This window comes from Manacus candei, unplaced genomic scaffold (genome assembly GCF_025592945.1).
Source record: "Manacus candei isolate 608988 ecotype Guabito, Panama unplaced genomic scaffold, ASM2559294v1 h1tg000024l, whole genome shotgun sequence".
In the NCBI taxonomy this organism is placed as follows: Eukaryota; Metazoa; Chordata; class Aves; order Passeriformes; family Pipridae; genus Manacus; species Manacus candei.
The window spans coordinates 5,783,081-5,804,706 of record NW_026138072.1 but is presented as its reverse complement, the minus strand read 5'-3'; the positions used below and the strand labels follow the sequence as shown (position 1 = coordinate 5,804,706).

Sequence of the window (21,626 nt, the reverse complement as noted above, 5' to 3'; positions counted from 1 at the left end):
CAAGGACTCTGCTCTGTTCGTATTTGTGAAGTCTTATGGATTTAGTTACCATAGCGGAATCCACATTTTGTGGTGAAAGTACTTCATTCTTTCTCCTATATTCCTCCTTATTTCTGCTGTCCCAAGATAGGGCTGCTCACTACACACCCACAGTGCACATCACAGTGATACCTGAAGGAAAGAATTTACACGCTCTGGAATAACTTTAGTTTTTTGAAACAGTGACTATGCTACGGAATAATTTTTAAATTAATTAATTTTATGCAATGAATGCAGTAATAAACTCCCTAAATAATAATAAAGCAGAATTCTGCACACATTTTATTTCAATAAATCTGAAATAAAGCTTAAACCATGTTATTCAGTGTTGGTACTGCATACAACTTTGCAAACAATGAATAAACAATAATGATTCAAAAAGCAGAAACTTGATTTGAAGTGCTTTTGTTTCTTTGCTTCATGAAGGCATCTCTCAAAATACCTTAATTCTGAATGCAACTCATTAATGTGTGCTTCCCTCTCCTTCCGTTTGCAAGCCTTCTCCAGCTGGCTAAATATGGTGACTGGAGCTTTTCGGATTAATTTTCCTTAAGTGACCTACTTTACAGAGAAAGATAATCATGCATTTATAGCCTCTGGCACACTATTCAGGTCACAGATGGACAGATACCCATCTGTGATTTACTGGGCTTGTAACTAATCCCCAGTGAGAAAGGGGATCGGCCTGATGTTAATTGGTTTGAATGCCTAAAAGTATGGAAGGAAGATCATTGACTCCAGTTTTCAGAGGGTGTCACAGTTAGGCTGAGTGATACCAGCCATCAGTTTTTCTAGGATCATTTTGTGGAAGTGATTGAATTACTGAATGTCAAAGATATAAAATACCTGACTTTGAATCCTTTGCCTTGATGGGGTAGAACCATGTGGTATTCTGACTGGACATGTCTGGTGTTTCAGATACACCGGATTGCGTGGCCAGCACCAAGGGTAAGAGATTTGGGAGAGTTTTGACCTTTTGCTTGCTAACAGATGCTCGTGATCCCATGAACAGTTGTTATGATCAGACCCAAACCTCTGCTATGAAAGCATTTTTTTTTATTAGCATGATCAATTGAGCCAACAGAACTCATATTTTGCTATTATCCATTAGAAGCCCTTTCTCCCTCTTGTATTTGACACTACTGGGATGTATGCAAAACAGCTTTTCCTCTTGCTTTCAGATGTTCAGAAGTTTCACACAGAAATGACCAGGTTTTAATCTCTGTTAGAGTATTTTTAATAGTTTGGGGGAGTTTTTCATGTTGAAAAACAGGAAACAAGCATGGTTCCAGATGAATGATGGTGGGGTTTTTTTGAAGTACTGTCTTGAAACTTTGTGTCAGGCAGTCAGTGATATTAGTTCTCTTAGGTTTGAAGCAGTAAGCTGTCAGCAGAGGCTTTCAGAAGAAAACAAAACATGTATGCAGGTTGAATTCTTGTACCACAGGACTGCAGGTGTGTATGCCTGCATGTCCCCAGGTGTGTACACACAGCTATGCACCACAGCACAAATTTGGAAAGCGTTCTGGTGGAAGTCACACTGCACTTTGGATCACTGTGATCTCTGAATAAGTGTTTGTAGTTCAAGTGCTTTGTAGAGCACATATTCTCAGAACACGTGAGGAGTGACTCAGATTTGGTTTAGATATTTACAGCTGTTAAGACAACCTGACAGGGCTGTGTGTGTATTTTCTATGACAGAATCTAATGCTGCTGAGGGCAAAATCAATTCCTTTTAGCAAAAAGCTTTTCAGACAGGAATTAAGTAAAAGGTTTTAGGGAGAAAGAGTATGTACATCCCTCCTGTATCTATTCTGAGAGACTCTAGTGCAGCTGTTCCACCATCAAAATTCTGCCTATGTGCTTTAGCAGTTGTTGGCAGCCCTTTGAAGTTTCCACGTGCCCATCAGCTTCTGAATCTGTGTTCCCTCTCACAGGTGTTAGACCCAGCATCTTCTCCTCCAAGGTAGAATTCTTGTTGTATCTGAATCGTACATTTCTCAGTGTTTCCTCAGGAAGTGCTGTAAATTTGAACCAACGTAGCTCTACAGATACAGGCATCAATGAAGATACTCTCAGTCTAGCTTAAGAAGAGCATCCTATGTATGCTTTTATCTGGTCCTAAAGTAATTAATCTAACTCCAATTTTAACCAAAGTAATCCACAGAGTATAATTTAATTATCTTTCTGTTTCTCAAGAAGGTATTTGAGAAAAGTCAGTCATAACTGCCAAGATTGGTTATGGGCTATTCTAATCAAATTATGATTAGATTACTTAGATAATCTAAGTAATGTGTGTCCATTTTATGGAGCTATAGCCGACTCTCTAGAAGATACAATAGCAATTATCTATAGAAAAAAAACCAGTATATGCTACAAGTCAGCAACACCTACATTACAATAGGGCATGTTCCTGCCCACTATGTAGATCCCTTGGGGGAAGAAAAGTATGGTTTGGAAATAATACTGATGCATTCCTGTTGAGAAAAAACAATTGGAAAAATAACCAGCTCTGAAGAAACCTTACAGTTTTTGAACCAGGGTAACCATAGCAGTAATGGAAAATACATGCTCCATACTTCATGCTGACATCCCATTATACAAGGAATAATACAAGAGCTCCTGGCTGTTTTCTTGAGAGGCACTGTAGCAAGGGCACCAAGTAAAGGTGAAAGTGAAACACACCACAAATCACCCTCATATTATTACTAATCGCTCCCTGAGAGTCTGTTATCTGGGTTCTTTGTGGCTTGGAAGGTTATCATTGTGGATATACCCATTATTACGTTAAAAAAAATTAACTTCCTTAGGATAATAAATGATCAAATAGTTCTCAGCCTGTAACTGTCTCAGAGACAGTTGTCTTACATCAGTATAAAATTTTGTGTGCATGTTTATTCTGTGGGCAAGATGAGTGGTAAGGCGCATTTTATAAGAATGTATCAGTGTCACACACAATTTGCTAGTAGCTAGTAGTTGCTAGTAGTCCTGCAGGAGCTACTAAATGGAACTATTCACTTACATGAATCTACTGGAGTGGATATTTTTTTGCCTGATCAGAACATCAAGAAGGAGTTATGAATATAATAACAAACTAGATATTTTTAGCATTTTTTAGTGGAATTTGTTGACCTGCTGGACTACTATAAGTGAAAATTAAGTTTGATTAGAGAAACAGAAGAGTAGACATGGTTCCAGAAATTTGTACTTATCTTCTTGAATGTGTGAGTCAGTGTTCCCTGAATGAAGTAGGATCATCATTAGTTTAGTCATTTAAGATCTAAAATTTCCAGTGGTGAACTTCTAATTAGTTGTATAGATCACAAAATTATAAAGCAATTTCAAAAAACCCATATTCCTCTTCTGGAGCAACTTGTATTCCCACTCAAGGGGATGAAGCACTGTATTTAGAAGGAAAGGCTGGAGCACAGAAAAACCAGATATGATGTTTTAGTGAAACAGTACATGTGATCTGAATTGGTAATGAATGTTCCTTGGTGTCTGGTTGATTCTGAACACCTAAGAAGCATTTATAGGAGTCGTAACGTATTTGAAATATGCTTCAGTGGGATAGACTTTGCATATGCAGGAAGTGGAGGAAACTAAATGGAAAAAATTATGGCAATGTTTCATTGTACATGTGTACGAAGTTCAAAGCTATAAACTTACATGTAAAATAACAGTAAATTATAATTAAATTAATCATATTAACATATAAAGATATAAATAAAATAAAATATTATAATAATTGATCATAATTCATCACTAACCTATATACAAAATCATTTTGACCAGAGTTACAGATCTTTGGTTTTCAATGATGTCTTTAATAGTAAGCTAATTAGGCAAAATTAATTATTTTCTCCATGTGTTTTCCATGTTGGTATGCACCTCTCATGCTCTTGGTGAGCTATTTGCTTATTAATACATTTACCTGATGTATCTAAGATATTTTTCCCTTTCACACTGAGTGTAAAGATAGGGTCTGCGGATGATGTCAAACTAATTATCTGGAAAATTCAAGCCCTGTGTTTGCTCAGAGAATGACTAAATTGTAAGCAGGATTTTTCTCTATCAGCTACTTCAGTAAACCTCAGCATCAGCTTCCACTTTAAAATAAAACAGTAATTTATCTATGCTACTTGATCTTTATTCTCATTGCTGATATTACTGAGGAAAAATGTATTAATATTATTATAAAATTAAAAATCTTTGAGTTTGCAAGTTCAAATTAAATATGGTATTTAATAAAGTATATTTCAGGAATAGAAGACTTGCATTAAGACAACCAAGCTGTACTTCCAAAGCAGTATATTATCTCTCTTTAATCAAGACAGTGAAAAAGCTTTTTCTACAATATATTTCAAAAAATAGTAGATTAAAAAAGCAGTTTCATTCAATGTGCATATATTAAAATAGTGACTAATCATACATATGTTCCAGAATTGCATGCTGTTGCTTTTGGGAAGCTGATGTGTGTTTCATAATCTTTAACATTTTATTTATAAAAATACCCTGTTGAACTGGGTGAATAGATGTTGTTTTCCAATAATGCTACCCCTATACTTTCTTAATTTATAGTCTTGATAATTGAGCATTTGTATTATCATTTGGTCGTTCAGTCATAAGATGTTTTGCGTAATTCTATTTTTCCTGGGTATTAAAAAAAATTATAATACATTTAAAAGAATAAAGGAAGAGATTTGAGGGTTCTGACCATTCTCATTCTGTCTGTGCAGCTCGACAATCAGCAAGCATTGGGAGGCAGAACTGGCCACACTCAAAGGTAATAATGCTAAGCTCACAGCAGCCCTGCTGGAGTCCACTGCCAATGTGAAACAATGGAAACAGCAACTTGCTGCATATCAGGAGGAAGCAGAACGTCTTCATAAGCGGGTAAGTTGTGGCAAATGGCCAGGATCCCTGAGGTGGAAGTACTGATGACTCTATTCACTCATTTTCAAATAAAACAAGTTTATTGTTGGGGCTTTAGGTTAATCTTTGAGATGGAAATTAATGATTTCTTTAAAGTATTTCCTCCAGTGGAAAGTTATTTGGTTTGAAGGATTTTTTTTCTGCAAAGATTACTGTTGTGAGAAGAGTTACCTTATGATGTTTGTCAGCTTTCACTCTTCATTTGATGCTGTCACGTCTGTTTCATGACGTCCTCATAGCATTACAGTTTAGTCCCTACTGCATTTAAGCCCATAGAAACTTGACATCCAATCTGTAAGTTAAAGAAACTTTGTTGTAGTTTCTTCGTATAAGAAACATTAACAGCTTCCCCTCATCCTTGCATGTGAAGAAAGCTGGGAACTGAAGAACAAGATCATTATATGCAACTACAGATCTGCACCCATTTTCATACAGAAGTGAACTAAAAGTTAGTTCACAGTGGGGGAAGGAAAAACAGTGTTTGAGGAAGGAATAAATTATGTAAGCTAAATTATGAAGGCTAAATTATGAAAACAAATATTCAATATCTTAATTTCTATTCTCTTTTGAAATGTAACTCTCTCTATATAGATTATATTGTGTAATCTATTGACCTTTATCCATATAAATTTCTAATTGTAGCATTAGGACATATGTCTGTGTGAAATGAACGCAAGATTAACACGTATGGAGGAAAGATGTCTTTGATTAAGCTGTTTCACTTCTGTTAATAAAGATTAACTTAGAAAAATATGAAGGAGATGTACTTAACACTGGAGAGGTACTATTTACTGGGGCATGTAGTCATAGAACAAGGGGGAATGGCTTTAAACTGAAAGAGGGTAGCTTTAGATTAGATGTTAGGAGAAAATTGTTTGCTGTAAGAGTGGTAAAACACTGGCAGAGGTTGCCCAGAGAAGCTGTAGATGCCTCATCCCTGACAGTGTTCAGTGGGGCTGAATGCATCCAGGTTGGGCAGGGCTTTGAGTAACCTGGTCTAGTGGAAGGAGTCCCTGGCCATGGCAGGGGGTTTGGAACTAGGTGATCTTTGAGGTCCATTTCAACCCAGGCCATACTGAGTCAATGATACTTAAGGTCCATTTCAACCCAGGCCATACTTAAGTCAATGATAGTTAAGAAAAAAATGCAAAAAATCCCAAACTGAACCATTGTGCTTTTTTGCATGAAAGCAGGTTTCATGAATATACTGACAAGGGGAAGTCAAGTAGTAGACATAGCAGACCTCTTGATTTGGTTTTACATTCTGTATTGACCGGTAGGAAATAAAGTATGGCAATTACAGCAAGCCAAATCCTGCAAATTGCAAAGGCTTCTTTCAGACCTATGCTGGACCTGTCTAACTGGAGGCTGTTCAAGTAGTCCCAAGAATAAAGGTCATATTCATCTGAGGGTGGGGGGGGAGTTCAGTATGCTACAATTAACCTGGAGATGTGGAAGAGAATCAAGAATTTAGGAAACCTGGGAACATGGCAAGTTGTTGGGGATGTTCTGTACCTAGACTGACTTGCGGACAATGATCTTGAAGTCCCAGCCAAATGATTTGATAGGGAAGAATGACAATTTCCAATGGTCTGTAATTGTGTGTGCTATAGCTGACTGGACAAAGTGCATGAAATGTAATTAAGACTGGTGCTTTTTTCTAAGTGCTTTCAGTCAAGAAATTGACAGTTGCTGACAAAACTTCTTTCCTTCAAAAATGTTCCAGTCAGGCAGAAGCTTGTCATGTGTGTTTGTAGAGGGAGACTGTCACTTTATCTGTCATCTCATTTAAGCTTCTTATTTGGAAGGGTGGGAGTTCTAACCTGTGCTCTATGTTCATGAATAGATGATAACAGTCACTGCCAATAAAATTATTTAAACTACAACCTCATATTAAAGTTCCTATAGTGCAAATGTTCAGGTGGATTTGACCACTAGATAGGCTTTACAGTGAAGAACTCATCACTAACGTGTACATAATAAGGTAGCATGCTTCCTAATAAAATGCATTAACAGCTTGCGTTGCAAAGCTGAGACAATTACAGTTCTTATATAAGAAAGAAAAGTAATGCACCACAACAGCAGCTGCATTTGCCTTGGGAGACTCAACCAGACAAGGCAGGCAAAGATCCCCTTTTTTTATGTTACTCTCACTCTTAGTCGAATTTTATTTAAAATCTTTTATTGGAAAATAAAAGTAATGAATATATAAATTTTAGCATGTCATTTTGATTTTATATGATAGTACAGTTCACAGTAATAACCAAGTCTTGGAGGCTACATTCATTACTAGCTGATGATTTTTCATAACCTTTTGGCAGCAAATTTGCTGCAGTTGTTTTGTATTTCTGAGGAAGCACAAAATCTTATAGCATGGGATCATCTACACTATGCTCTTTTGATCACTGTTTACATGCCTTTGTTAAAATGTTTCATAATCTGTGACCTTAGGGCTTGTTGATATCTCACACAGGATACAGGAATGGTCTGTGCCTATGTCTCTCCAGGAATGCCAGTAAATTACAGCGGGACAGTTCAAAGAGAGTACTGCCCTCTGTTGGAATTGCTTTTAGAAAAATGTAGACTTGGCTAGCCCAACAAACTGAACTCTCTAGGCAAAAGAATGTATATTGTGTTAAAAATAATTCAGTCTCAAAGTATTACCCATGCAGTGCAGTGTGATACAAGAGCTTTTCTAATCTGCATGCTGGAGACTGAATTTTCAAGTTAAATTAGTGCCTCACTTCAAAAAGAAATGGCAAGTCAGATGCTTCTTTCTTACACAGATCAAAAATGTGTTGTTGAAATGGCAGATCTGAAGACTGTTGGTTATGGTACGTGTGATAGCAAGCAAGTTCAGTCACTGCCTCGTGCTATCTGTCTGTTCTGTTTATCTGTTCAGTATAAACACATAGCTGCAGTTGATCAAAAAAATATTCCTTGAACTGGAATTCATTTAACCTGAGATTATGTGTGTTATATATCAAGTCTCAGTCAGTCATCTTTTATTCTTGTAATTCTTGTAGAGACAAAAGCATGAAGAATAAGTGTCCCAGCCTTAAGAAGACTAAGGTGTTGAGTTGAATTTGCTTCTTTAAGTGCTTGTCTTTATCCATAGAGTAGTCATCTGGATAGTCCTGTAGACATATTTCTAGTCAGAGGAAAAGAACTCTGTCCTTATTTTGTAGAATCACAGAGTAACTTAGCATGAAGGGGAACTTCGGAGGTTATCTGGTCCAATTCTCAAGTGAAATCAGGGCCAGCTTTGAAGTTATGAATCAGGTCTCAAAACGTGAGTTCCCATAGCCAATCTGGGCAGCCCATTCCAACTGACCACCCTTTGTCACCAACTGACCACACTTGTCAAATTATTTTTCCTAATATCTGATTGAAATTTGCAATGTTGCAACTCATATCTGTTGCCAGTTCAGAAGCAGAATGGGGTTTGATCCAAAAGACACTTAGATGAGAAAACTTGAATAGACCAGATTTTTAGAAATATGCATAGAAAAATTGTTTTCAAGGAGAAAGAAAAATTTGGAAATTAGTTTGCATCAGTTGTAATGTAGTTGTTGTTTTTTACGGAAAAGTTGGCCATCATAGCATCTTGCCCACTAGAAAATAAGAATGGGTCTGTGATGTGTATGCACTGGAGAGATATGCTTACTTACAGGATCATAGTCTTATATAACATGAACCAGACTCCAAAATCAAGAATGGTACTGCCAATATTAGCTGATACATTTAGTTCAATTTAATACTATATTAGGTGGTTTATATATCATTCAATTGTGGTATTCACTCCTTACATATTTTAGGTTTATATACAAGTTTTGGTGCCTGAGTCATTTGTCTGCAAGCTGTAGCAAACTCTATCCTCTGTCAAGTTAAGTGTGTATGGGAAAGCAATGCATATTGGTTAGTAAACTTTACATTACTGTTTCCATCTTTAGTTTCTTCTTTAAATAAATTGCCTTTATATAAATAGCTTTATTTATATAGTTTCCTCTTTATAATAGAAAAGAATTATTGTGAATGCTACCTTACTAGTTGACTTCTTATGATACTTTCTCCATAGTTTGAACTTTATCGTGTTTTATTTATAGTCATCCACTGATTTTACATAGTATCACATGCATTTATCTTCTATTTTTTAATTCACTGTGGTAAACTTGGTCCTTTGTCTGGTGCAGTATTTATTGTACAATTTGCTTTTTAAGCAGTTCTAAGTTAATTTAAACCAATATTCTTTATTCTGTAACTCTTTTCAAATTTAACTGAAATAGTTTTTTCTGTGTATCACATTGTTTGCACATTTTAAAACACAGAAACAAAACTAAGATTCCCCATTCTTTGATTTTGATTGCATTTTTAAAATTAATGTCACCTATGAATTGCCGTCTCTGATTTAGTATAAGATTTACTCATCTATCGGTTCAGTTTTTCACATTAACTTACATTTATTTGCTTTCTCTGAGGCCTTTATCATCCTTCTTTCATTTCTTCTCTGCCTTAATAATGGCTAGAGCTGAGATGAAACAGAATACAGATTCAGTGTGGCTGAGTGAAACATTCTCAATAAATTAAAGTTTTGTGCTTTCTCCTGATAAACTGTGAGCTTAATTCAGAAATACTGTACTTTCATATTTTGTCAGACATTATATTTTTGAGAAGCTTGCTAAATGAGTGCCTGGATTTTTCTCTCTCAAATACAAAGAGATAATTCTGGGAAGATATGATGCCCAGTCAAGAGCTTAACTCTGAGCTCTCAGCCTTCTCTAATCTGCTCAGAAACAACAAAAATTTCCCTTAAATGGGGTTGGGGAGCACTCCTACACACCTTGCATAGCTTTTTTACATCAAAAGGGATTCATAGAACAGCTCAGTAACAGAAAGAAAAACCCTGAAGTAAGCTACTTCAGACAAATAGAATAGCATTGGCACTAACATTAATCCTGATACTATAAAGAGGAAAGGATTGAATCGTGATATAAATTATGGAAAGCAACCCAAAGTTCTGTCTTTGTCATGTTAAAAATGAAAATGATTAATTTTTTTCATGCACTCTAACTGCTAAAGTAAATCATCCTATGACACTGGGCAATAGCACAAAGTAATAACACCAGTGCATGATAATAAGAGCTACAGTCCTTGAAGATCATTCATCTGCAGAAAAGAAACCTAACATAAAAAGAGATGAAGGGAAGTGATCAAGTTCCTGGGTATTTGTGAAAGAACAGGGAGGTAGTGTCTTGAATTCTAGCTTTTTATTTTACCAGAATTTCTTAGAAAGTAAGATAAAATTAGCCAATTTGTTCTGGTTCTTTCATTCAGTGAATGAAATAAGTATGAGTTTGTTATTAAAACCCCATGACAAATAATGGACCATGATTTCACTGCTGTAACAGGAAATTTTAAAATGGATATTAAAAAAATGCATGAGCACAATGAAAAAAAAACCATGGTCATTTTATTGGACAATCTTTATGCTACTTAAAGAAAACAACAATCTTTAAAAGCAGTTATTAAAGTCCACAAGAAGTATGGAGTGCTGTATAAGCCATCTGCTCAGATTATCTGTAGAAAATCTTTACAGACCCTTTAGAAGTCACCTCCACTGCCTCACCAGCTGCATTAATAATTGAATAACTAAAACTAAATTTTGAACATGCAGATGTTATGAAGTTGCCTGCTAAATTGGAGCCCATATCGTGGACTTCATACTTGCTGAGAAGTCTTAATAGCAGCACTGTGGGACTACTGTGAATAACTGTTAGGTCTTATGTGGCCAAGGAAGAACATCATCTAAGAGTGAAGGAAGGTGACAGGAAGTGTGGTAACAAGAAATTTATGAATGGAGTTTTGATCCAAAAATTTATTACCCATACACCTTTTTTATGTGATGCCTATCTCTTGTCATCCTCCCTTTAAGACTGTGTCCCTCATACCCCCACTGAACAATCCAAACTTAGGTAATAAATCAAACAAATTATTAAAGAAAAAAAAGTTAACCAAGTGTAACTTTCTTCTTAAGATACTGTAATTAGCATGTGGCTAGGTAGCAGGTTGATACTATTTGTTTACAATGAAAATAGGTGAGCATTTGAAAAGTACATATGGATAGGTTGACAATCAAAACAGTGGGATTATAACTTTGTTAGTATTTATCTATGCATTTAATTGAAAGAAATATGTGTGCAGATGGACCGATTGTAAGTGCACAAAAAATGGACAACTAAGTCCATATATTTAGGTAGGCAGTCCTTTCATCTGGAACTGCAAGAAACTGAAGTCTTTCTGTCTTTTTCAGTTTGCCTTAATTAGTTTTTAGAGCAGATTTGCATTTAGGACCCAAGATTTTGTTGTTTTTTTTTTTTCTGGGAATTCACTTTCACTGAATGTGTCACATACAAGGTAATAATTTGAGGAAAAAACCTAACAAATCACCAGCCAAACTACTCTGACTCTGGGTTGTAAAAAAATAAGTTTTCTCAGAAAGGGTCTCTTGTTCCATCTTCTTATTTCTAAAAAAAACATAAGAAAAGTGTTGAGATATGTTTATCTGCAAGTGAAAAAAAGTATGCATTGTGGAGGCATGCCACAGGATTTTTACATAATTAAAGCTGAAAGTACAATGAAGTACATCCTAAACTTCTAAAACTCTGCAGGGGAATGAGAAAATTACTGAAAATTCTCAGGATTGAAGGATGACGTGTCTGTACGGTGTTTCCTATTGCATGTGTTTCATGAACTGGCCAGGTAGCTGGAAAAAGTATTTGCTAATTAGATTGCAGGGAAAGGCATGCCCTCTGAATTTAGTATTACCGTTATTGGTTGCAAATAATAATGCATGGCTGAAGCTCAAAACATCAATTTTGGTAAACTTCTTATATTTTCAAATATTCTTACTGCAGGTTCATTATTTTCTTTACAAAAATTAAGCAGATGATGTAATATTCCTCTTTCATCTTTGTAGAAATGAGTAACTGTGGAAAACATTTTGTTATTTCCACGGCTTGAGGCATCACTGCCCACAGAGAAAAATATATCCTTTTCAGCAAAATTTTCTAATTGTTTTCTCTGTTGAAAAAAGTAATATATTGTTGGTAATGCACAATACTCTCCCCTGCCCCCAGGTTATCATTTTATCTGTGGGTAAATCTTGGAAAACAACAGTACTTAATTTTCTGTCAAAAGTGATTTATAAGTCCATTGTGTGTTTTCTGTTCTTTCAGCATCAGCCTTGAAAAGCAATTTCCCTTGTTTTCTCCATTTTACTATTTCTTAACAACAAAAATCTTTCCAGTTTTTTTTTTATTCTTGAAAGCTACACTGGAATTATTTTTGTGATCAGCTTGTTGCATGCTGTTGTGTATCTTACTACTGTCCATCATTAAGAACTGAGAAGCTTCCTCTGCATAAATTATGTGAAACTTTATGCAGTTAGTCATAGTTTTGATGACCCATGAAACATTGTTTCTCTTCTCCTCATGGAGAGCAGAGGGCTCTTTTTTTCTTTGTGGGACATTCATCTTGAATTATTGATGGAATAATACTGTCACAGTCATAGTTATGATCCATTTAAGGATGTAACTCAATCAGCCAAAATTAATACTTCAATTCAGTCTTCTATGTGAGCAAATTCTACACTGGAGCTTGGGCTAGTAAACCTTGGATATTGCATTGCACAGTAAATAGAAGGAAGAAAAATACCTTATAGAAACAAGAAGTTAATAGTGTCAGGTATATAAAATAGGCTTACAGCTACAATGAATATATGTTGCTAATATGGGTAAAAAACTGGCTGGATGGACAGGCCTGGAGAGCGGTGGTGACTGGAGTTACATCCAGCTGGTGGCCGGTCCCCTCGTACTGTTCTGCAGGGCTCAGCACTGGGGCCAGTCCTGTTTAATATCTTTACTGGTGATCTGGATATGGAGATTGAGTGCACCCTCAGTCAGTATACAGATGACACCAAGCTGGGTGGGAGTGTTAATTTGCTGGAGGGCAAGAAGGATCTGCAGAGGGATCTGCACAGGCTGGATCCGTGGACTGAGGCCAACATATCTATGAGGTTCAACGAGACAAACGCCGCGTTCTGCCCTTGGGTGACAACAACCCCAGGCAGTGCTACAGGCTGGGGAAGGAGTGGCTGCCCAGCAGAAAAGGATGTGGGGGTGCTGTTTGACAGTGGCTGAACAAGAGCCAGCAGTGTGCCCAGGTGACCAAGAAGGCCAATGGCATCTGGCTTGTATCAACAGTAGTGTGGCCAGGAGGACCGGGGAAGTGGTTGTCCTCCTGTCCTTGGCACTGGTGAGGCTTCATCTCAAATCCTGTGTTCAGTTTTGGGACCCTCAAACCAAGGACATTTTGGTGCTGGAGCATGTCCAGAGAAGGGCAGCAGAGCTGGGGAAGGGTCTGGAGCACAGGTGCTGTGAGGAATGGCTGAGGGAGTTGGGGTTGTTTACCCTGGAGAAGAGGCATCTCAGGGGGAATGTTATTGCTCGCTATACCTACCTCAGAGGAGGTTGATGCCAGATGTAGGTCGGTCTCTTCTTCCAGGTAACAAGCAATAGGACAAGAGAAAATAACCTCAAGTTGTACCAGGTTTAGATTGATTATTAGGAAAAATTTCCTCACAGAAAGGGTTGTCAAGCATTGGAACAGTCTGTCCAGGGAAGTCACGTAGCCACCATCCTTGGAGGTATTTGAGAGACATGGAGATGTGGTACACAGGGACAGGGTTAGGTTGGGGAGGTTGCAGTGCTGGGTGAACTGTTGGATTCAATGATCTTAACGGTCTTATCCAATCTAAATTATTCTACAATTGTGTGATTTTATGTTCTAATCTATCTTGCTTTGTATTTCTGTAGAAGTTGGAAAATTTCTGTATGGAATTTAAAAGGAATTTCATGATCTGTTGGTACTCAAGAAAGTACAAATTTATCTCAAGAAAGTAGTTTGAAAAAATGAATCAACCTGGAGCAAAAGTGGCTCAGATTCGTTCATTCAGTAATTACTTGGGGGTCACCACTCAAAATATTCCTGTCATTCCCATTTCTTTGTCCCTGTCTACCCAAGTCTTTACTTGTGAGGTAGTCTTCTGTGTTTGGGTTTGTTTTGAGAGATTTTTCAGTCTTCTAAAGCTTTGGGCAGTCACTGTCTTAAGCTCACATCAAAGCTGTTACTCCTTGTGTTATATGGCTCAAAGCCTCACTCCTCCAGTCTTCCCAGCAACCCAGTGTGTACTTGCTCTCTGCTGCAATGAAAACCATCTGCCTGGAATCCTGCTGCATCTATAGGCTGTTGACCCTATATTAAAGTTTCCAGAAAGCTCTAGAATGGCCTTTGCTAGGAAGGCCTAGGCTCTGCCAGAACAAGTTGCCTTACTGTCCTATTTCAGTCGATGTATTTCTCCCTGAAATATGCAGTTAAGTATAATGCCATCCATGTGCTAGAGAAGTTTGCACACTAAATAGTCACTAAAAAGCCCTTTCAGAATTTTTTCCATACATGCAATTCTTACCTGGATGATAAATACAAAGTAAAGAAACAGAGACTAAGAACAGTAACTTTTTTCTTTTTAAGTATCAAATACAAAGCCACAATATTGCCTTTGTTAGATATGCAAGGCAGTGCAGTCTTATGACAGCACAATAAAAGAACCTTGTTTAGTCATTTATTGTTCAAAGACTGTTCTTTCAGTCTGAATTCTGTCCTGGAAACAAGACATAATCACAGGTACATTGCTCGATACTGCTGTGCAAGGGTTTGAATGATTGATTGAGCCTTGCTCTTAAACATGAAACACTGAACAAGGAGGTGTCTGTGAAAACAGCACGTGGGAGGGTCAGACTAAAGCATTTTAACTTACTTTTATGCCCCCTTCTGTGCATAACACATAAACAGTTACTTGTAATGATTTTTGGACCACTGGTCATGGGAAAATTAAATTCCATTTGGAACAAGGAAACAGAGCAAGTAAATGCTATTCAGATTTTTGCCTAGAGCTTTATCTTTTGTGACTTGTGTTTTCAATAGCATATTCTTTATATCACATAATTTTCCAGCCCATCTTACTCTATCAATCTTTTTGAAAGGGTCACAATGTGCCTTTCTTTTTTATAGGTACATTTATAAGTACAAAATAACATGATAAAGATAACTTGACATCTTTTCAGATCTCTGTAGGAATGGGCTCTTAAATAAGAATGATTAAGTAACCCATTTTTTTAATTGAGTTTGTTCTCTTTTCCCCATCTTACTGATTTTTCAAGGAACGGTAAACAAAACAGTTGAACATTATTTCCTTGCATAAGCAGTAAGAGATGGATGTTTGCCCAGAGAAAAGCTGGACTAGAGTAAGACATCACAGCCCTTTTAGTGCTGTAATTAATTGTCCTTCTGGGAGCAATTGCCTCTGTTGGGAAGGTTTGTGAGAGCCTCCTTGCTTATTTCTTTAAAATAATCAACAGTGTTTGCTTAAGCAATTTCAGTAAGTGTGTTGAGTTAGTGTGAACCAGAGTGTACTCAGGAGCATTCATGTGAGCTGTGCATCTGGCAGGGTGGCTGCGGAAGGTGTTTTTAGCCAGCAACAATAGCCTAGAGCAGTAACATTTCATCCGCCACAGTTCAATCCACCTGCCTCCTTGAATTCCAAGCTTGCACCAACACATACATCCTCTCGGTGTGTATCAGGCAGGAGGAAACCATGTGGAGAACAGAGGGAGTCCAAGCACTTCATTAGTCATGGGATGAGAGACTTCTGCACGCTTACTTCCAAGGCACGAGATTCTAGGACAGAAGTCTTTTGGGGATTAGGCTTACTTTTGTCTTTCCAGTTCCACATCTGTCTTACATTTCGTGTAAGTGAACATTCACTGTTCTAGACTGGGGAAGAACCAGTGGGTCTTGCTGAGTGCAACAGCAACTGAACTTTTTAAAAGAGATTGTCTTCTTGTAGGTTGCCATTCAACATCTCAGCAGGAAAGCCTGGAAATGTTTAAGAAGTTAAACATCAGAAGGGGTGAAGGTGAAAGAGGTGAATGAGTTTGACAGTCCCAGCAAAACTTAGGAAGGAGCTCCTCATAAACCAACAATGTCAGAATTGTGGCATCTCTGCTGGATGGTAAAGGTTCTTGACTGGGCAAGATCCTGAACAACCAAATGTGACCTCAAAATCGGCCCTGTTTTGAGCAGGAGGCCTCAACCAGATGACCACCAGAGTCCTCTTCCAGCCTAAATTACTCCGTGCCTCTCTGATTCTTGCTCTGTCTAGTTCAGACACTTTGTAGAAATAGGTTTGTCCCAGTCGTGTGTTCCAATTCTTTGTGTAATTGTTGTGGTGAATACTGTAACAGTATGATGGGAATCTAAATAGAGATATTTTTATGTTATTGAAGCAAATTGAGAAAATTATGTAAGACTTCAGTTGTAATGCTCAGTGGCATATAAAACTAAGGAAACTGCTATTACTTTTTGCCATGAGCACTGATATTTCCTTTGGGACAATACCAGCAAATAAAAAAGTACTTTAGGGTAGGGGAGTGGTGAGTTGTTACCAAGCTGTATCCTACTCCCTCATTCTCCTTACACCTCTCAAGAATTTGGTCTAATTTCAGTTCTCTACATTTATAAACTTGATGAGCAAAAATGTCTAACCAACTGCCTTCCAGTAGAAGAAACTAGAGTCAATATGGCTGTTACAGAGGTTTGTGCCCTGTGATTCAGAAAGGAGAAGTTGGTAGGGATTTTGTTTCTATTTTCTTGCATTTAATCTTGTATTGCCTTTGACTTCATTCAGTAATCTATTTTTTGAGCCTACAAATAGTTCAGAATTTGAAATTACTAGCATCACAGTGGCTTCACTACCTAGAGTACATTGGTACTGGAGGGTATCAACCTTGATTCCCCAGGATATTATTTTACTTAAGAAATACAATTGTCTTGGAGAATGCCTGCCCTCTGTCAAAGTAGTCTTAAGGGCTACTTCTCTGAGAAAGTTAAGTGGAAACTTAAAGCTTTTCATTGCAGAATTGGGTAGCACTTTGTTTAAAGCAGTTTCTGGGCCAGATTTGTGGGTATATGGTGCAGCTCTGTTGAAGACTATATATTAAGACTGGCAGGCTCATAATTTCTAGTGAAAATAATTAGTTATGAGGTTTTAAATAATATTTTTAATATTTTAACAGTTTGTTATAAAACAAAAATGTTTTAGTGCACACATCCATGCAGACATGCAATACAAGAGTTCTCTTATATTCTGTCCTGTAATGTGAGAGACTTTTCTGCTAGACTCTAGCTGCATGGATTTTATTTCTTTGATGCAGAAGCTACTTTTCGACAACTGTTTTTCTGTGAATGGCAGGATATTAACATCCTTTTGATTAGAAAATAAAATGGAAGAGCATACCAGTGCCAGGTATCTTAACTTATCCAAGGGCAGATGGAGAGTGCTTACTTTCTGCTAATGCAGAGGAACTGGGCAAATCCAAATAGTGACATTAGCTGTTGGCTTTGTGTCTGAGACATGAGATCCAAAAGTTGAAAGTTGGCAGCTGTACCTTGGTAGCTGATTATCTACTATTATAATGTTGATGCTGAGTCAGAAAGTGGGGATGTGAAATGTTAATTGGCTTGCTAGGAAGTGTGTGTGAGCACTGTGGCTTAGAAAATGGTGTAACATTAAAAAGTGTCAGATGGAGAGGTTAGTTAGACAGACAGATATGTATTTAGTCACCAAACCATCACTGTTTCTGTAATGGTAATTCAGCAGCATCATTAAAATTTTCAATAGTTAGCGTAAGTTTTAATTAATGTTCTTCTCAGCCTGTAACATATAAAATTTATTATTTCCAAGAAGTCATAGCAACCATTTTATGCAAAACAATATATTAAGGAATTTTATGCTATCTTTGTAAGAACACCTTCACCATTTTAATCAGTATGAGTCACCCAGAATTAAGGGTGTATTTCAAATGCAGCTATTGATGGAAATAAGTAATAGTGCCTTGAATATGTTGAAATTAATTCTGTTTGTGTTGCTTCTACTTATTTTAACAGGTGACTGAGCTAGAGTGTGTGAGCAGTCAAGCCAATGCAGTCCACACACATAAAACAGAATTAAATCAGACAATACAGGAGTTAGAGACTACACTGAAGAAAAAAGAAGAGGTATCTCCTAACTTTTTTTTTGCTTTTCTGTTACATCATTTCTAAAGCCTTTCAATATGCTTGTGATGCCTGCTAAATACTGAATTATTTCCTATTGATGATGCAAACTAAATTTTTTTCAGCTTCTTTGAAATTGTTAATGTTTTCTTGTTTATATAATTACGTCAGAACAATATAGAGCTGGGGTATATGAGTAACAACAAAAAAGGTATCAGTTTTCTGTCTGCTTTTACAAAACATCTCTGTTTGCAAAAGTAGGTCATAAGTGGTTTCCACAGTGTCATCACACTAATGCAGTCCAGATTCTTTAAGAAAGGAAGCTGTTTTAAGTATGCTTTCCTTTTTGTGGAGAGTAGAGTTTGAAACAAGTAATACATCAATGCCTTTCTCTAGCCAATCTGTTTTTCAAGCTCTATTAATATAGCTGAATTCTATGGTCCATAAGATCAGCACTTTCCTTAAACACATGCCAAGGCTCCAGCCTGAATCTTGATATTTATTGTGCCATGTGCCTTGGGCTGGACCAGCAGCAAGAAAATAAAAGGAATTGGAGTAACACCTGCACTGGCATAGGTCCTAGAGGAAAGCAGATCTGTGCCACAGAATGATCAGGAATCACCCCTTTGTGAGTAGGAAAAAGGAGGTGGAAGCAGCTGCATGTGAAGGATTATTTGCCTGTATAAGAGCCCTCCATGACAGACGCAGTGGCCACTGGTGTGTATGTTTGGAGGGGCACTGGGAATTGCAGGGTTTTCAAGGAGGATGCAGGAGAGGCACAGTCATTACAGAATATCCTCTCAAAATGGAGCAAAGCCTCTTCCAAACTCCCTCATAAAATGCTTAATAGATTAGGCTCAGGTTGGTAATGTTTCCCATTTTGTTGCACATTCACTTTTGAATTATGCTAAGCTGTTGACTGCAAAGAAATCTTGCCAAAAGGAGTTCTGGGAGGTGAATATGCCCTTTGCGGGAAGAGTACTTAATAGTTTTAAGTTTGATATCTTTAGTTTCATTAACTCTTCTATTCTTGTCTCCTGAAAGTAAGCTAAGAACAGTTTCTCTTCCGTTCATTATTTCATCTTTATTTGTTATTTTTATACCTTATTATTTTCCTCTTGCTAATGTAAAGATACTATTTCTTTTAGACTCTCTTTTAATGGAAATTAATGGTTAGAGCAGATTATTTTTTAATGCTCAGCCCTGACATAATAAGCAATTCACATTCAAAAATTGGATTTTTTTCTTGAAAAAATGGAGAAAGATAGATTCTAATAGAATTTAAAGTAAAAATTTGTTTTTGTAATTATAAGGACCCTTAATTTTCCAGGAAGAAATTATTTCATATCTTTTGTGTGGGAAAAGAAAATTTGGACTTTTATAAGAGAAAATACTTGTTTTCTTCAGTTTTGGGACTGTGATTCAGAAGTATTGGGAGAAGGGATTCACGTGCTGTGATGCCAAAAACTGCCAGTTTTGGTATAATTCCAATACTTTCTCAGGAAAAGAAGCAGCAGCCAGATCATCAGCACTGAGGCCAAGCCAGGTAACATGTTGCTAGCAAGGTTTTTTCTTCTCCCTTAGGAAATAGAAGGATTGAAACAAGAAATCGAAAATGCCAGAGAGCTCCAGGCACAGAGGGATTCTCTGACCCAGAAGTTACAGGTGAGCTATAGTGCCTTATTATTTAGAGAAATTTTTAAATTAACGTTTAATTTAGAGAAAAGGGAAAAATTATTATCAAGTGAGCAGTTCACATCAGCACCTTGTGCTGTATTCACTGGAGATGCCAAATAAATATGTAAGTAGACTGCACTGAAAGTGCTGGGTTGGGATGGTCCTTAAGAATTTGTATCAAAAATTCTACCTGCTCTAAGTTGCTATTTTTACCTGAGGAAACAGACCCAAATTTCATTTACAAGTGCGCAGAATACTCTGAGGTTAGCAGGTGTCCTTCACTGATACATGTCCTGGGCAGTTCTGGTCTCATTTTCACAGCAGTATCTTCCCATAGGTTTTGTGTGCCACTGAAACTGTCAGTCTGTGTATCATTGGGCTGGGATGAGTTTGTATTCAGCTTTTAAGCATGCTCTGAGAAAGTAAGGGTTAAAGTGTTCTTGTGTAGTACAGGCTTTAAAAACACACTTCAACATGTTCTTGGAATTACTTAGAAACGTGCTTTTGTTGGTTTTGGGGAGTTGTTTCTTTACTCTGTGTAGTGCCAGATACCTGAGGCTACTGGAATCAGTGTGCCCTCGGTTTATCCTCCCTTGCTCCATCTGAGCTCCTGTCTGTCTGTCGCTGTACCAACCAGCCATAGACGCCTTCCTTGTCAAACCTGCCTCTGACCCAACACTTATGTGGATTAAAAACTGGGTTCATGCTTCAGAGTTTTGAAAGAACTGAAAACTCAGGCATTAAATAACTCCAACCCCGAAGTGCTGAAAGGGGAGCCTCACTGTTCTATGGCTCAGCTTAAGTCACACTGAAAACAAGCCCCATCAGATCAACCATATCTGAAAAATCATGAAGCAGGTATTCTTTGAAATGCATTACATGAATTGGAACTTCCATGAACTGAATTTCAACCTGCACAATAAACCACATAAGATCAAAATAAGTTTATTCATTTTTCCCCATTCTTAAGTCAAATTATTTGTAAAAAGCACATTATTACTTTGAACAATCTTTGAAAATTGTTTTGAAAACACCTGAGCTGGCCTGTTTCAAAAATTATTGGTCGCTAAAAATGGGAATTTTCAGCTGAAAAGGCACTTACATGAGACACTTAAAAGGGACATTACAATAAGAGTTAGAAATTGTTCTAGCACTAGTGTATGCAATAATTTCATTGTAAGATCATATGAAAAGTAATTGTGAGGCAGGAATTAGCTATCCTTAGCAAGCAGGATTATGAGAGTCTAGGAAGTGATGAAAGATTAGAAAATGTTAAGTTTTTATTAAAATCTGACATCATTAAGTCAGTGGTTTCCTTTCAGTATATTTGTATATAAGTGATTGAGAGCAGCCCTGCAGAGAAGGACTTGGGAGAGATAGTTGGCGAAAAACTCAACGTGAGCCAGCAGTGAGCTCACAGCCTAGAAAGCCAATGAAATCCTGGGCTGCATCAAAAGCAGCATGTCCTGCAGGTCCAGAGAGGTGATTCTGGCCCTCTACTCCACTCTTGTGAGACCCCACTTGCTGTGTTGCATCCAGCTCTGGGATCCCAAACATAAGAAAGACATGGAACTGTTGGAGCAAGTCCAGAGGAGGACAACGAAGTTGATAAGAGGACTGGTGCATCTCCCTCGTGAAGACGGGCTGAGAAAGTTGGGGCTGCTCATTCTGGAGAAGAGGAGGTTGCACAGCAGCCTTCCAGTATCTGAACAGGGCCTACAGGGAAGCTGGAGAAGGACTCTTTGTCAGGAACTGTAGTGACAGGAGAGGGGGGATGGATTCAAGCTATAATTGTCCTGCTTTGG

General features: G+C 37.4%; 2 protein-coding genes across 5 annotated transcripts in view; one reads left to right on the top strand and one right to left on the bottom strand.

The window, feature by feature from the left end:
* JMY (junction mediating and regulatory protein, p53 cofactor) overlaps nucleotides 1-21,626 on the bottom strand; it is a 131,347-nt gene that overhangs the window by 27,825 nt on the left and 81,896 nt on the right. The window lies entirely within an intron of this gene.
* Nucleotides 1-21,626, top strand: part of HOMER1 (homer scaffold protein 1) — an 88,068-nt gene that overhangs the window by 59,948 nt on the left and 6,494 nt on the right. For all 4 annotated transcript variants that reach the window (XR_007904629.1, XM_051788111.1, XM_051788112.1 and 1 more), the window contains exons 6-8: nucleotides 4,779-4,935; nucleotides 18,037-18,147; nucleotides 19,729-19,809. Coding sequence is in view for 3 of the 4 variants with exons in the window: in XM_051788111.1 (XP_051644071.1) it covers nucleotides 4,779-4,935; nucleotides 18,037-18,147; nucleotides 19,729-19,809 (349 nt within the window). In the remaining variant the exon portion in view is untranslated. The remainder of the gene's footprint in view (nucleotides 1-4,778; nucleotides 4,936-18,036; nucleotides 18,148-19,728; nucleotides 19,810-21,626) is intronic.